Source organism: Callorhinchus milii, unplaced genomic scaffold (assembly GCF_018977255.1).
Source record: "Callorhinchus milii isolate IMCB2004 unplaced genomic scaffold, IMCB_Cmil_1.0 Scaffold130, whole genome shotgun sequence".
In the NCBI taxonomy this organism is placed as follows: Eukaryota; Metazoa; Chordata; class Chondrichthyes; order Chimaeriformes; family Callorhinchidae; genus Callorhinchus; species Callorhinchus milii.
In genome coordinates, this window is record NW_024704871.1 from 116,490 (window position 1) to 133,820 (window position 17,331).

The 17,331-nt window shown below is 47.1% G+C and overlaps 2 protein-coding genes across 2 annotated transcripts; both read right to left on the reverse strand.

The window, feature by feature from the left end:
- Window positions 1-2,264: 2,264 nt before the first annotated feature.
- LOC103172924 (NACHT, LRR and PYD domains-containing protein 3-like) lies at window positions 2,265-15,166 on the reverse strand. The gene is made up of 5 exons (XM_042345869.1): window positions 14,742-15,166; window positions 14,434-14,697; window positions 8,663-8,749; window positions 2,709-2,876; window positions 2,265-2,542 (listed from the first exon to the last, which is right to left on the reverse strand). Exons 1-5 carry the CDS (start codon window positions 15,164-15,166, stop codon window positions 2,455-2,457), a joined length of 1,032 nt encoding a protein of 343 aa, XP_042201803.1. The 3' UTR covers window positions 2,265-2,454.
- A 598-nt stretch (window positions 15,167-15,764) lies between these two features.
- Window positions 15,765-16,803, reverse strand: LOC121851785 (NACHT, LRR and PYD domains-containing protein 3-like). The gene is made up of 2 exons (XM_042345870.1): window positions 16,787-16,803; window positions 15,765-16,228 (listed from the first exon to the last, which is right to left on the reverse strand). Exon 2 carries the CDS (start codon window positions 16,203-16,205, stop codon window positions 15,765-15,767), a length of 441 nt encoding a protein of 146 aa, XP_042201804.1. The 5' UTR covers window positions 16,206-16,228; window positions 16,787-16,803.
- Window positions 16,804-17,331: the final 528 nt, after the last annotated feature.

The following is a 17,331-nucleotide window of genomic DNA, read 5'->3' on the forward strand; positions in this document are numbered from 1 at the left end:
CGTGTGAACATGTGTGTGAGTGTGCGCTGCGCATCGGGCCACCGGCCATGATCGGCCGGTGTGCTGTGGCGGTGTGTGTGTGTGTGAGTCGGTGGCACATGTATGTAGTGAACATAGCGACGTGTTTAAAGGGAACGTCCACAACAAATGTGTGCACATCCTGTGTGTTGTTAAGCTGTCCAGACTCACATAATTAGTAATTACTTCACCTCTTTCCTGCTCATCCCCTCCACTTCGGGCATTTCGCAAAATGTGCATTCAACGACAGCAACAACTTGCACTTGTATGGCGCCCTCCTCCCAGAGTGTTGTGGGACATTGCTGTGCGCAATTGGCTGCCGCGTTCGCCCACAAATATACAGTCACTTCACTTTCCAGCATGTTCTGTGAATCGCTTTAGGACGTCCTCCCGACGTGAAAAGCGCAACATCAGATGCAAGGATTATTATTATTATTATGATTATTATTATTATAAAGGTGTGTTTTAATGCTGAGCCCTCGGGGGGCGGGGGTGGAGGGGGAGGAGCTCAGGTCAACATCACCCGGATCTTAGCATCTTTCTCCATCTTCAAAATGGAATCATCAGATCACTTTACGGGGGTAATAATCCCTTCAGAATAATAATAATAATAATAATAGGTCACCTCAACCCCCGGCTGTTTGTGGGGGCGTCGCTGGGCGCCATCGGCTGTCGCGTTTCGCTCAGAAAACGCAACAACAACAACAAACATTTTCTAATGCGCCTGAGTTTCACATCAGGAGGACGTACCAAGGCACTGCACAGTCAGGGATTTGGCTCCGAGGGGTGGAGGCAGATAGAGAGGGACTGAGAGAGACAGACTGAGAGAGAGAGAGAGACCTAGAGAGTCGGGGATTTGGACCGAGCTGGGCGTTGGGATCATGATGGAGTGGAGGGTTGAGAGGTGGGGGTAGGAGGGTGACCAAAAGCACCGTCGCTCGAAGAGGAGTGTCTTGAGATGTACCTTGAAGGAGGTGAGGAGAGGACGATTGAGGCGGAGGCATCGTAGGATGGAGTTCAAGACGTTGGGGGCAGAGAAGTTGCAGGACCAACCGCCATTGATGGGGTGGGGCACGTGAAGCAGCCTGGAGCCTACTGAGTGGAGGGAGCGTACAGGTTGGTCGGGGGTTAGGAGGTCACAGAGGTAGGGGGGGGAACAAGCCATGGAGGGCTTTGAAAGTGAGGACCAGGATATTGAACTGTTTCCTCTGTGTAATGGGAAGCCAGTGGAGTTGGGGTTGACCGTGACTTCAGCTCCACTATCGACTCTCTCCCCCTCCTCGCCCTCTCCCTTCCCTCCACTCACCCAGACCATTTCCGCACTCCTCGCTCTATCCACCTCCGCCTGACCATTCCCCCCCCTTCCTCGACTCCTCCCTTCCCTCCCCTCACCCTGACGATTGCCCTCCTCCTCGCTCCGTCCCTTCCCTCACCCTGACCATTTCCCCCCTCTTCGCCCCCTCCCTTCCTTCCCCTCACCCTGACCGTTTCCCCCCTCCTCGCCCCACCCCCTCCCTCCACTCACCCTGACCATTTCTCCAATGCTCGGTTCCTGACCCAACTGTACAGCGCCTCGGGACGTCCTCCCGACGTGAAAGGCGCTCTATAAAATAAATCTTGTGATTGTTGCTCTCACACACACACACACACACACACAGTGCTCTCTCTCACACACACTGACTGCTCTCTCACACACATACACTGACTGCTCTCACACACACACACTGACTGCTCTCACACACACATACACACACACTGACTGCTCTCTCTCACATACACATTGACTGCTCTCTCTCTCACACACACACACACTGACTGCTCTCTCACACACACACAAACACTGACTGCTCTCTCACACACACTCACTGACTGCTCTCTCACACACACACTCTTACTGACTGCTCTCATTCTCTGACACAGGCACACATTTTGACAGCTCACTCCCTCTCCCGCAAACCCACTGACTGTTCCCTCTCCTTCTCACTCACGCACACGGTCTGCAAACTCTCTCTTTCTCACACACACACGAACACTCGGACTGATCTCTCTCTCAGGATCTCAAACACAAACACTGACGGTTAAGGCACAGAGAGAGAGACAGAGAGAGAGACGGAGACTAAGAGAGGCAACGAAAGAGAGAGCCTGAAATAGAAAGACGGAAATATATAAACTTAGAGGGACTGACACACACAGAGAGAGAAAGAGACTGTGAAAGAAAGTGCACCAGTTGTGCTCGCTTATAGCAGTTTAGCAGTGACTGAGGGTCGGGGCTCTCCAGCCGCCCGCACGGCCGTAGGCGGTGTGTGTCAATAACGGTCCCCAGAGCAGAGATGGGAGAGGAATCAGGATCAACATCTTTAATAATCAGTCACTACAGTGTCCAGAATATATTCCATGTTACACAGACTGTGTGGACAGTCACTGCCTCAGTCAGTGTCACACTGTCACTGACAGCTCAGCTCTGATTTCCTGCAGTGACTTCAGCTGATTCCGTCCGTCTGAACTGAACTTATTCGCCCACAGCCTGAAACACATTAAACATGAAATAAACCCATGGGATAATGGTACAAACTGTAAACTGTTCATGTCGCAGTTTAATGAATAAATAAATTCCTTCAAACTGTTCCAATTCTGATACACCGCCCTTTCTCTGTGTGTTTATCATATTAAACACTGACACAAACACTCACCAGATCCCCTCCAGACTGGTGCAGGTCTGTATGAGGCGGCGGAGAGCGCGGACAGAGCCGTCTGTGAAGGAGTTGGACCTCAGGTCCAGGTCCCTCAGTGAGCGCTTTGTACTGAGAGCGGAGACCAGAGCATCAGTGCAGCCATCGGTCAGTCTGTTACTGTCCAACCTGGAGATCAGAGACACAGAGACATGATAGGGATCAGCGTAAAAGCAGTGTGTGTAACCCACTGTCACTCACTACAGGCCGTCACCCACGGAAGGAAGAGGCGATAGAGGCCACAAGCGGACATAGAGATGGAAACGACGCTCAGACAGTCCTGACCCCAACGAGCCTCAGAGGGTTTTCCGGTATCCAGATATAATATATAATATAATAGTAATCCTGGCATTTGATACAGAGCCTCATCATGTCTTGGAGACGCCTAAAAGCTCTTCACAGGATGTACTGTAAACGGAATTGATTGTATATTTTTCGTGTTAAATATTTATTTGAAGGGTCTATTATCCCTGGAAATACGATATGCATATCGTCTAACAAGCGGAATTTGACTGACTGGGAGGCAAACAAACACGATGGAGTAAGGAAACATCCGTAAGGTTTTGCTCTGTCAGGAATCACCCCCAGGCCCTCTCGCTAGCGAGGCGAGGGCTCTAACTACTGAGCTACAGGGCTCAGACTGCAGTGTGAGCAGAAACAGGCTAACTCAGGGCTAAAGCTGGGTAGACTTTATTCTGGGTGAGGATCTTGCACAGACGTTTTGGCTGTAAATTTACCAACAGAAAACTACCTCAGGTAATGATTTTTCCACAAAAATGTTTGCGTCCGTGAACTGAAGCCAGTTGAGTATATGGATGGAATCATTGACCTGTGTGAGATAAACCTCTCAGGGTTAGCGAGGAAGCCCTAACATCATGCAGGTCTGGGCCGAACAGGTTGCAGGGGTACAAACACAAACACCACAAAGAGACACGCATACAAAAACAAACAAACGCACTCATACATACATATGCACAGACATAAACATAGATACACATACAAACAAACACACATGTACTTACACATTCACGTACATACACACAAACACACATATAAACACATGAACACATACACAAACATACACACAAATACCCGCACCACCCTCACGCACACATACACACAAAAGCAGAAACGCATAGGCACATAAACACACACAAACAAACACACACATACAATCACACACAAACGCGCACAGACACAAACAGAAATCCACACACACACACAGAAATACACATACAGAAATACATAGCCATACATGCACACAAACAAACACACAAACACACTCACACAAACGCAGAAACACAGACAATTACACACACAGACACAAACTCACATACAAGCACACACAGAAACACAAACAAGCTTGCACAAACACACCCACAAACAAACACAGACACACAAACGCACACAATCCCCAAAACAAAGAGAAACACACACAAACACTCACACAAACGCACACGCACACACAAACACACGCAAATACACGCACGTACACATACAGAGAAAAAACGTAGACAAGCTTACACACACAAACAAACATAGACATACGCACAATCACACACAGAAATACACACACAGAAACACACAAACCAATAAACATGCTTGAAAACAAACTCACAAACACGCACACATATGCAGAGACAAACAAACACACGCAAAGTCATACAAACATACATAGAAACTCACACAAAGACACATGCACACACTCAAAAACACTCAAATGGACACAGAAACACAAAATCAAATAAAAATTCACATACACATAAACACGCAAACAAATACACACAAACAAAAATACACAAATATACGCACCCACAAACACACACACTGAAACACACAGAAACACTCACAAAAACACTCATAAACTGACGCAAAATCGCACACATGCAAACACACACGCGCAAACACGCACACAAGCACAAAGACAAACATAAACAAAATTAAACACAAACACATAAATACAAATACACACACACAAAAACAAACACATGACCCACAGACAAATACACACACACGGACATGCACACAAACACACAGAGAGACACACATACACAGAAACACACACACATAAATACACATAAACACACATAAACACCTGACCCACAGACACATATACACACAGACAGACACACACACAGCAATACACACATAAATACATATACACGCACACAAACAAACACATGACCCACAGACAAATACACACACACAAAAATATGCAAATACACTCACGCAAACAAACACGCGCAAAAACTCACACAAGCACACACACAAACATAAAGAAAATCACACACATATAATACACACACACACAAAGAAACACATGACCCACAGGCAAATACACACACACGGAGACACAAACACACAGACACCATAGCCACACACACAGACACACATACACACAGAAACACAAACACAAAAATACACATCCACACACATGCACACAAACATACAAACATAAACTCAAAAGCACTCACACAAACACACACGTACAGAAACAAACAATCACTCACACACTAACCCATACAAACACATATGCACGCACGCACACAGAAATATACACGCAAACACTCACACAAACACACACAAAAGCACACACAAGCACACGCAAACACACACACATAAACGCACACCCACAGTAAAAAGCACATAAGCACACAAACAAACACACATACACACATACACAAACATACATAAACATAAACACAATCACACACAAAAACACACAAGCATTCACAAAAACAAGCTCAAAAACACAGACACACAAACAAACACAATCACACACACAAAAACACACAAACTCGCATAGAAACATACATAAAGACACACAGACACAAACTCAAAAACACACAAACATACACAGAAACACAAAATCAAATACAAACACACACACACATAAATACACATACACAGATACACACAAAAAAAAACACACGCAAATATACACACACACAAATGCACAACAATAACAACAACAAAATAATAATAATAATATAATAATCCTTGCATTTGATATAGCGCTTTTCACGTCGGGAGGACGTCCCAAAGCGCTTCACAGAATATACTGTAAAGTGAATTGACTGTATATTTGTGGGCGAACGCGGCAGCCAATTGCGCACAGCAATGTCCCACAAACAGTCGTAGATTGAAAATGATCAATTTATTATTGTTTGGGGTTTTGGAGGGATTATTATTAGGCGTGTGGAGTAAGGAAACTTGCCCAAGGTTTCGCCCTGCCTGGAATTGAACCCAGGTGTCTTGCTTGCAAAGCAAGTGCTCTAACCACTGAGCCACAGGACTCCACGATCACACGATCACACGATCACAAAATGACATTTACAGAGAGCCTTTCAAATCGGGAGGACGTCCCAAAGCGCTGAACAATCAGGTGTCGGGGCCCAAGCATGGGGGAGGATTGGGGAAGGGGTGGGGGTGGGGGAGGGGTGAAGGGTGGGGGAGGGGTGTGGTAGGAGTGAGGGAAGGCAGAGAGGTGGGAGGGAGACCAAAGCCACGATGGAAGAGAAGGGTCTTGAGACCGACCTTGAAGGAGACAAGAGAGGAAGTGAGGGGAAGGGACCGTGGGATGGAGTTCCAGAGTGTGTGGGCAGAGAGGCTGAAAGCCCGGACACCGATGGGAGGGCGGGGCGAGCGAGAGATATGGAGCAGCCCGGAGCCCACTGGCCGGAGGGAGCGGGCAGGTTGGTAGGGAGACAGCAGGTCAGAGATGGTCGTGTCGGGCGAGGGTGGGAGTGATGGGTTCGGGCGAGGGTAGGAGTGCTCGTGTCGGAAGAGAGTGGGGAATGATGGGGTCGGGCAACGCTAGGAGGGATGGGGTACGAGGGTGGGAGTTATGTGGTTGGGCGAGGGTGGGAGTGATGGTGTTGGGCGAGGGTAGGAGTGATGGGGTCGGGCGAGGGTGGGAGAGATGGGGTCGGGCGAGGGTGGGAGTGATAGGTCGGGCGAGTGTGGGAGTGATGGGGTCGGACGAGGATGGGAATGATGGGGTCGGCGAGTATGGGAGGGATGGAATCGGGCGAGGGTGGGAGTGATGTGGTCGGGTGGGAGTGATGGAATCGGGCGAGCACGGGAGTGATGAGTTCGGCGAGTGTGGCAGTGATGGGATCGGGCGAGGTTGGGAATGATGTGGTCCGGTGGGAGTGATGGGGTCGGGCGAGGGTGGAAGTGATGGGGACGGGCGAGGGTGGGAGTGATGGGGTCGGGCGAGGGTTGGGAATGATGGGGTCGGGCGAGGGAGGAAGTACTGTAGTCGGACGAGGGTGTGAGTGATGGTGTCGCGCGACGGTGTGAGTGATCGGGTCAGGCGAGAATGGAAGTGATGGCGTCGGGCAAGTGGGGGAGTGATGGGTTCGTGCGAGGGTGGAAGTGATGGGGTCGGGCGAGGGCGAGGGTCGTTTGTGAGTGTCTGCGTGTGACACCCACACACAGACACTCACAAACGCTCAAACGAACACAACGACACACATTTACAGAAACGTACACACAAACAAACAGACGCACACAAATACATACACAGAAACACACAAACAAGCACATAAACACACATGCAATGGAACGCAAACAAAACTCAAAGAAACACGCATACATAAAAATACAATCACACGCAGAGTTACAAACTCACACTCAGAAGAACACACAGACGCTCATATACAGACACACGCACACATAAACGCAGACACTCAAACAGACACCCATACAAGACACACACGAACAAACACACAGACACATACACAGACATACACAATGACACGCACACACACATATACATGGACATACATACACACACTGTTTTCTCTTGCGTTAATGCTAAAGTGTGGTTTAAGAATATAAAATAGAAATGCAAAGGCGGCAAAGCTCAGTAACTGAGAGCAGAACCCAAAACAATGACAACATAAGGTCAGGACGTACAAGGACACGGAAAGTCTGTTCACACTTACACACTGGACGGAGGGGTTGATCAGGAGAGAATAAAATGTGGTTAAAGGAGAACTGAAACATATTATGGATATAACCATATATGGAGTTATTTTTCTTAAAAAAGACAGTTTTGTCTGGAGTTATTAAGTTGCCTTTAAACAAAGGTGTGTTAGATATCTCTCGGGAACGGTTGCGGAGCGGTGCGAGACACAACCAGTGCTGTGACAGCAATCCGGTCCGTAACGTTTTGTGTCTTGTGTATTATTTTATTGTTTCATTTATTTGTGTATTACCTGCTATTTTGACCTGAATGTAGTGACTGACCTCAACCAATTGGTAAACTGGTACCGGATCATTGTCAGATTGTTCAAGATAGCTGCAAACGCTTCTAACAACAAACACGCACAGATACGCATACAACAACAACAAGATTCCATTTATAAAGCGCCTTTCACATCAGGAGGACGTCCCAAGGCGCTGCACAGTTGGGTCATGACCCGAGCAGTGGAGAAATGGTCAGGGTGAGGGGAGGGAAGGGAGGGAGCGAGGAGGTGGGAAATGGTCAGGGTGAGGGGAGGGAAGGGAGGGAGCGAGGAGGGGGGAAATGGTCAGGGTGAGGGCAGGGAAGGGAGGGAGCGAGGAAGGGGTAAATGGTCAGGGTGAGGGGAGGGAACGGAGGGAGCGAGGAGTTGGAAGAGAGTCGAGAGGGGAGCTGAAGGCTCGGTCAGAGAGCACACACACAGACACATACAATCACACAGATACACGCACACACAGATACACGCACACACACACACAGACACACACTCATACAGACACGCACATTAATATATGTTGAGAGTTTGATGTAAACGATGGCTTGTGGCCTCACACTGTCACACTGAGTCCTGTCACAATATTCAACCGCAATGATCAGACAGTCACAATAAACATATTGAGATATTGGAGTCATTCAGACTCTGGAGACACAGTGCGTTACTTACCACAGTCTCTGTATTTTGCAGTCCGGGTTCCTCAGAGCCTCACACAGTCGCTTCACTCCACAATCTCCCAGATTATTGCCCTTCAGCCTGGACACAGAGACACAAACACAGGGAATATAGTGTAACAACACAATACACATTGACATGTATATACAGGAGCCTTTCACGTGGGAGGCAAGTCCCAAGGCGCTGGCACCAGTATCAGACACACCAACGCATGAGCCCACACAGTCTAGTCTCTCTCTCTCTGTCTCTCTCACTCTTTCTCTCTCTCTTTCTCTGTATCTCAGTCTCTCTCACAGTCTCTCTCAGTCACTCTCTCTCTCTTTGTCCCTCAGTCTTTTTCCCAGTCTGTCTCTCAGTCTCTCTCTCTCTGAGTCTCTCTCTGTCTCTCCCACAAAACAGTCACTAAACTTTATAATATGTGCTCTTTCACTGTCTCTCATTCTATCCCTCTCACTCGCTCTGTGTCTCTCTGTGTCTCTCCCACAAAAATACGTGGTCACTTCCCTTCATAATATATTCTATCTGATTCTCTCTCTTTCTGTTTTCTATCACAATTTCTCGCAGTCTCTCTCTCTCAGTCTCTCTCACACTGTGTCTCGCACTTTCTCTTTCAGTCACTCTTTCATTCTCCTCTATCACTATTGCAGTTTCTGTCTCTCAGTCTCTACCACAAAACACACAGTCACTTTACTTTAAAACATATCTTGGCCCACTGTCTCTATCAGTCTCACTGTCTCTCACAAGAGAAATAGAGACTGAAGTCACGTCCGCAAAATATATTCAGTACATTTTATAATGCATTCTCCCTCTCAGTCTCTCTCTCATCTCCTTCCTCTCTCTCTTAGTCTTCCTCTCTGTCTCTCTCAATCTCTCTCTCTTACTGTCTCTCCCACAAAACACACAGTCACTACACAGTATAATACATGTTCTCATATAGTCCCTTTCTGTGTCTCTCACTCTCAGTCTCTCTCTGTGACTCTCCCACAAAACAGTCATTTTATAATATATTCTCTGTCATAGTCTCGCTCTCAGTCTCGCTCTCTCTGTCACTCTCGCTCAGTCTCTTACACAAAACAGTAACTACACTTTATATTATAATATGTTCTCCTAACCAGTCTCTCTCTCTATGTCACTTTTTCTCTAAATATCTCAGTTATTCTGCCCTCGTCTCTCTCCTATCTCTCTCTCTCTCTCTCTCTCTCTCTCACACACAAACTCTCTCTGTCTATCTTTCTGTCTCTCTTTCACTGTCTCGAGGTCTCTCTCTCTCAGTCCCTCTTTTCTGAATCTCTCACTTTTATTTATTCACTCTGTCTCTCACCTTCGATTTCTCAGTCTATCTCGATTAGTCTCATTTTCTCTATCAGTCTTTCTCTACCAGTCACTTTCTCAATCTCTCTCTCTGTGTCTCTCAGTCTCACTCTCTCTTCAGTCTCTTCCACGAAACAGTCACTACACGTTATAGTATAGTCTCCCTCTCAGTCGCTCTCTCTGACTCTTTTTCTCTCTATATTGCAGTTATTCTTTCTCCAACTCGCTCTCTCCCACAAAACACACAATAACTAAAAATGATACACGATGCACATGATAGAAAGAGAATGAACGAGGAACTGAGAGAGAGCAAGAGAGCCAGAGAGAATGTGAGAGAAAATATTATAACGTGTATTTGCTGTGTGTTTTGGGTGAGAGACAGAGCAAAAATATGAGAAAGAGGTAGAATGAGAGAGAGAGACAGAAAGAGTGACTGAGAGAGACAGAGAGAGCTCTGTGAAAGGATGACTGCAAGAGAGAAAGAAACTGAGAGACTGAGCGAAAATACATAACGTGTAGTTACTGTGTTTTGTGGAAGAAACAGAGAGACACTGAGGGAAATAGACTGACAGAGTGAAAGAAATAGAGACTGAAAGAGACAGAGAGAGAGCAAGCGAGAGAGAGGGAGAATGTGAGAGATAATGTATTACAAATTGTAGCGAATGTGTTTTCGGGGAGAGAAAAAGCAAGAATATGGGAAAATGATACAATGAGAGAAAGTGTGAGAGACTTGGAGAGAGAGATAGTCACTGGAAGGGAGAGAGAGTGAGAAAGAGACGAAGAGAGTGACAGAAAGAGAGACTGAGTGAGATTGAGAGATATACTGAGAGAGACTGAAAGAGAAAATATATTTTAAAGTACAGCGACTGTGTGTTTTGTGGTAGAGTGAGACAGCGAGAGAGAAACTATGAGAGAGATAGAGAAACGGACAACGAGAGAGACTGAGAGAAAGAGAGACTGAGAGAGAGAGACTGAGAGAGAATATTTTATAAAATATAGTGGCTGTGTTTTCGGCATAGACAGAGAGACTGAGAGAGAGAGAGAGAGAGGGAGGAGAGAGAGAGAGAGAGAGAGAGAGAAGGGGAGAAAATATATTATAAATTGCAGTAACCGTGTGTTTTTCGGAAGAAGCAGAAAGCGAGAGAGACACTGAGAGAGATAGAGAGGGAGCCTGAGAGAGACTGATAGACAGAAAGAGAGAGAGAGCGACTGAGAGAGGGAAACCGTGAGAGAGAATATATTGTATATTGTATAGACTGTGCAGTTTGTAGGTGAGACACAGAGGGAGACTAATGGTGGGAGAGAGAGCGACAGAGAGAGAGACTGAGAAAGAGATAGAGAGCAAGAGACCGAGAAAGAGATTGAGATTGAGTTAGAGATACTTTAAGATCGTGATTGTGAGCGATAGAGAGAACAGTGATAGTGGAGTCCTGTAGCTCAGGGGTTAGAGCACTCCCTTGCAAGCGAGACACTTGCGTTCAATTCCAGAGAGGGCGAAACTTTGGGCAAGTTTCATTACTCCACACAGAGCCTAATAATAATCCCTCCAAAACAAAACAATAAAAAATGGATCATTTTCAATCAACGACTGTTTGTGGGACGCTGTTGTGCGCAAATCGCTTCTGCCTTTCGCTCACAAATATACGGTCAATTCACTTTACAGCAAATTCTGTGAAGCGCTTTGAGAGTCGAGAAGACGTAAAACGCGCTATATCAAATGCAAGAATTATTATTATTAGAATAAGTGAGATAGCGAGAGACGGAGAGACATGTGTGTTTTGCGGGAAAGACAGAGGGAGGATGAGATAAAGAGACACAGAAAGAGAGAGAGAGATACTGGATGGGAGATAGAGAGAGAGAGACTGCAGAGATAAACTGAGAAAGAGAGTCTGAGAGAGAGACAGAGAGAGAGAGAGGGGGAGTTTCAGAGAGAGTGTGATAGAGACAGAAGATAGAGATGGAGATAGAGAGGGAGATTGTGTGAGAGAATATGTTATAATGTGTAACTGTGTTTTACGGGAGAGCCTGAGACTGACAGAGAGCTAGAGAAGACATGAAGACAGAATAAGATAAACAGAGCGAGAGACTGAGACTGAGAGAGAGATAGAGAGATAGACTGAATGAAAGGGACGGGGAGAGAGAGAGACTGAGTGAGAGAAAGACAGAGCGAGAGACAGAGAGAGAGAGAACTGAGAGGGAGAGTGTGACACCTGAAAGGGGTAACTGCCTCTCCCCCAGTAGAACAAAACCCCCCATAGCTGTCTTGTGCTCTGCAAGTCCTCGGGCTTCACAGTCCCAGGGCCCAGTTTACCCGCTTTCCCCACGGCCGGTACTCAGAGCCCGTTATAACGGTGTAAGTGACCTGGGTGTGAGGACAGTGCAGTGGGACCAGCTGATATTATGGGCGGCTGTTCAGGCCATGAGGAACCGCGACTCGTGAAGGGAGGGAGCGAGGCCAAGGGATTGTGGGATAGAGTTACAAAGGGCGGGGGCAGAGAAGCTGAAAGCTCGGCTGCCGATGGCAGGATGAGTTGAGTAGGAGATGTGGAGGAGGCCGCAGGCTACTGAATGGGGTAAGCAGGACAGAAGGTTAGGAGGGGGCAAGGCCGTGGAGGGCCTGGAAAGTGAGGAGGATTTTGAGTTCTATCTACTGAGGGATGGGAAGTCAGAGGAGCCGGGTGAGGCTGGGGTAGATGGGGTCAAGGAATCTGGTGCTGGAGATGACATGAACTGCAGAGAACTGGATGTTATGCAGCTTGTGGAGGGAAGATTTGGGAAGGCTGACAAGCAGGGAATTGGCATAGTTGAGCCAGAATGTAATGTAGGCATGTGTCAGGGTATCGGCAGCCTGAGGAGTGAGGCAGTGGTGGAGATGGCAATGTTACAGAAGTGGGGGAAGGCAGAGCGGGTCATGGCACAGATATGGGGGAGAAAGGACAGTTGAAAGGCACCCAGGTTCCTGACTGGCTTGGTGAGGTGGAGTGGGCATCCGTAGATGCTGATGCTCAGTGCCTGAGTTGCGGAGGTGCTGGTGTGAGCCAAGCAGCAGAACCTCAGTCTTGCTGACATTCAACTGTAGAAAGGTCGTTCTGATCCAGGACTTGATGTCTGACAGACATTGTGTCATTACAGCAGTGGTCGTGGGGTTCGAGGGTGGAGGCAGATATGTAGAGTTGTGTGTCATCCTCATATATGTGGACCTTCAACCCATGTCTGCAGATGATGTCACCAAGTGGGAGAATATACAGGTTGAAGAGGATGGGGACCGAGTGCAAAGCCCTGAGGAACAACACACGAGACGGTGCGGGGACTGGGGAACAAGCCATTTGTGGACACAAAGTGGAGCCGATATGAATGATAGAATCTGATCAGAAAAATAATAATAATCCTAATAATAAACCTTGTATTTCTCACAGCCCTTAACTTGGCAATACATCTTAACATGCTGGGTTGTTGGGACTTAATGGAGTGGATTCTCCGCAATGCCTGGTCCTGGGAGCAGCACAGTTTACGCTGGGTTATTCCAGCAGTACTGTAACCCTTAGGTAGTATGTGAGTGAGGTTAATGTCTTGACTTCTGCCATCACGGACTGTAATCTCCAGGTTCTGGGCAGTGGTTATCTCTCTATTCTCTCATTCTCCAAACACTGTGAGCCCCAGACCTCGGAAAGAGAATGTCTGTGGCCGGGAGGTCTCAGGAGCTGGAAATGGAGACTCTTCACCAGGGCCAGGGAGCCCACACCGGTCAAACTGATATCAGGCTGAGGGAGATTTGTTTGTGGTGAATTATATTGTATCAGTTTTATAATATTGTACTGGAGAGAGGGTGTGTCTGCCCCTGGATAAATGGGATGGCCAAGCCATCGGGAGATCCCTTTGCCCTGGAATGCAGCGCTGGGGGAGGTCCTGCCGCCGGTAGGTGAGGAAACAGGAATCCTCCGGCCTAATCACACGGTCCAGCAGAGTGAGCTCTAGGGTCCTGAGCTTGTGGGAAGCTCAGAACGTTGGAGGTTAGAAGGGTTTCTGTGTGTCAGAGACTCTGTGGTCAGGAGAACCATCTCCTGTATGAATAAACAGGAACCACTGAGTGACATCTCTGAGCATAAGCTCTGGTCTGTCTGACCTGGGATCAAGTTACAATTTGATCAATAAAGTGAGTATTCCAGTCCGGAGTTAGGAAACAATCCCAATAGCATCAGGAATCTGGCAATGTCACCCAAGGGCTCAGGGTGTGGAGCAGCCAAGTGTGCAGTGGAATGTCAGCCATTCACCTCCCAATTACCCAGGGCAGGACTGTTGTGTGTGACGGCCATCAAATTGTCACCCACTGTTCCCTCCTACTGTATGATACCATTCTTCCATTGATCAGCTGGTGTTTGATGACATTAAAGTCCTGGAGAATGGCTTTGAAATAAGAATAATATGAATAAGATTTACAAATAGAGTAAACTTACCACAATTCCTCACACTTGTGCAGAGCAGGAACCAGACGCTGGAGACCCTCCTCCTGAATGTAGCAGTTCTTCAGATTCAGTTGTTTCATTGTGTCACAAAGTCCAATGGCCTGAGACACCACAACACAGTCTATCGGTGTCAGTCTCAATGCTTTCTGTGGAGAGCTGTCACCAAATGCCAGTGTTCGTAGAGAGCCCAGTGTTTGCTGTGCCAGGGCTTGATTCTGAGACTCAAACAGGTAGTGAGTGAGTTCAGCAACTTCCCTTTCCCAGTGACGGTGTCTGTGTCTTTAATCTGAGCTTTAAACTTCTCCTTCAGCCAATCGATCACCGCACAGGTTGTCTGATGGACAAATGGCCCCAGAAACTCCTCCAGCGGCTGAGCTGCCCGTGGGGAGGAGAGCCCCGCAACAAAGCGCAGAAATATCTCAAACCGGCCGTCCTCCTCCATGTCACTGCGGATCAAACACCGCATGGTGCGTTTGGATTGAGGAGACAGGAACTGAGCGAGTGCGGCTACAAACTCCTGGATGGTGAGGTGCGGGAATGTGTAGACCACACTGTGCTCTGAAGACTCTCTCTCCACAAGTTCCATGAGAAAGCCAGAGAGGAACTGGGAAGGCTGGAGGTTATATTTGATCAGATCTTCCTCATTAAAGACAATGTTTCTCTGGGAGACTCCAGTGAAGGCCATCTCACCAATCTTCAGCATCACATCACGGGGGCTTTCCATCTTGACACTGTGATGTGTTAGTATGTAAATATAATAGGAGAAGAGTTGTGTGACTGTCTTGGGAACTCGCTGTTTGTTGCTGTGTTTCCGTGTAAAGAAGGGACCCAGAGACAGAGCGAGGATCCAGCAGTAGGACGGGTTGTAGCACATGGTGAACAGGAGCTCGTTCTCCTCCACGTGGCTGTAAACAGCAGCCGCCACCTCCTGATCCTCAAAGAACTTGTGAAAATATTCCTTTCTCTCTTCCCCACAAATCCCAGGATTTCAGCCCAGACACTGACCTGAGCCTTTGCCAGTAACTGTAATGCAGTGGGGCGGCTGGTCACCAGCACTGAGCAGCCTGGCAGCAGCTTTTTCTGTATTAAACTGTACACAATGTCAGAAAGTTTACAGCAGAATTCAGGGTCTGTGCACCTGCGCTGAGGCTCTGTGTCTCTCCGATTGTCAGCGAAATCAATACTTCCCCTGAATTCATCCAAACCATCAAATATAAAGAGCAATGTCTCTGGGTGTTTCCACAGCTCATCCAGAACATCCCTGAGGTAAGGATACTGCTCCACGATCAGGCAGCTCAGTGTTGCTCTGTCATGAACTTTGTTTAGGTCTCGGAATTTAAAAATAAAACAAAGTGGAAGTGAGGATAGATTTTGCCTGTGGCCCAGTCATGGACAATCTTTTGCACCATGGTTGTTTTTCCAATCCCCGCCACTCCACTCACTACTGCGGAATTCCCTGTGAAAGTGCCAGATCCGCTTCTCTTGTAGAATTTTTTCATCCGGTAAAAGAAACTTCCTCTGGAGAAGCTGCTGTGGAACAGTTTATCAATTCGGATTTTTTCCAGCTCTCCCCGGAGTTGCTTCTGTCTCCACTCCTCGTGGTCTCTGCCTCTCGCCAGCAGCTCATGTTCTACCAGTTCCCGGTCACGTACATCAGAAATAATTGTCAGCTCCGTGTAGCGATCAACCAACTGAAACTGCTTCACCTTCTCCTTTATCAGGATAGTCTTCACTACCAGTATCTCACTTTGTTTTAGTAACATCTCCTTGTGCTTTCGCTGAGCATCTTCAATTAGAGAATCACATTGGGGTTAGAAGCACCAAGAATGTCTGCCTTTCGACAGCTTCTCAACATGTGTGAGTTTCCTGTTAGGAAGTTGCTGTCAGTGTGTGGAGGCGCAGACACATAGATAGACTTCAGAAGAGCTTTTAATAAAGTGAAATTACAGATTCTGGAACGGTGGAGTTGCGCAGAAGAAGGAGATTGGAGAAAGTCACAGATGTAGAAAAGAATAAGAAGAATCAGGATATAAAGGGGAGACTGAGCATTCAAGCCAATCCGCCGTAGTTAGGATGAATGTGAATTTTGTTGTGGATGAAGATAATGGTCATGTGAATCTTAATGCATGTAGGGTTGGGAGCAGCTGGATTTGGATGAGTTGCAAACTTGTATGTGGTAAAGCTGGAGAGGGCGACCAGGAGGAGATCAATATAATCAACTGATGCCCTCCCATTTAACTGCCAGATTATTTGTAGTTCCTGTAAATCTCACAGAAAATGCAAACATTCAAACTCTGCATTTCAGAAATGAATCCATTGGTTACACCTTAAAACGGTCACATACCTTTAAGTGTGCTGGTACATCTGGTACACTTTGGTCAATAATCACCTGGTTTAATAGACTGGCACCTGTTGGTATCGAGGACATTCCATTAGTTATAGTGAATTAGTTATCTAGGTTGCTCAGTAAAATATGTAATTGATTTGGGAATGGATTCAATGCAAATGTATATTGTACCTTGCTCCTGTATTTCAGTCATTATTTTGTTCAGTTTGGGCAAAGTGTACCTTATTTCAACAAAGGATTCCCACATCACTCTTTGGGCTCGCGAACCTTTCCCCAGCGCCATGTTCAGAAGAAGTTTAGAGCTTTGTCTCCTCGCCCACTGTGTGTGAGCTCAGTCAGTTTCTGCAGAGTGAGCATTAAAAACAAAGGAGTGAAACGTGAGCAAAGCTTGTGATCAGGAAATGGCCAGTTCCATCATGGTGTTTTCATGTTGGTGAGGTTCCACAGGCACAGTTGCCCTCTGTTACCCCAGCCAAATGATCATTGTTCACATGTGAGACTTGGCAGTGAGTTTACTGTCGAGACCATCACAGCCCATCTTG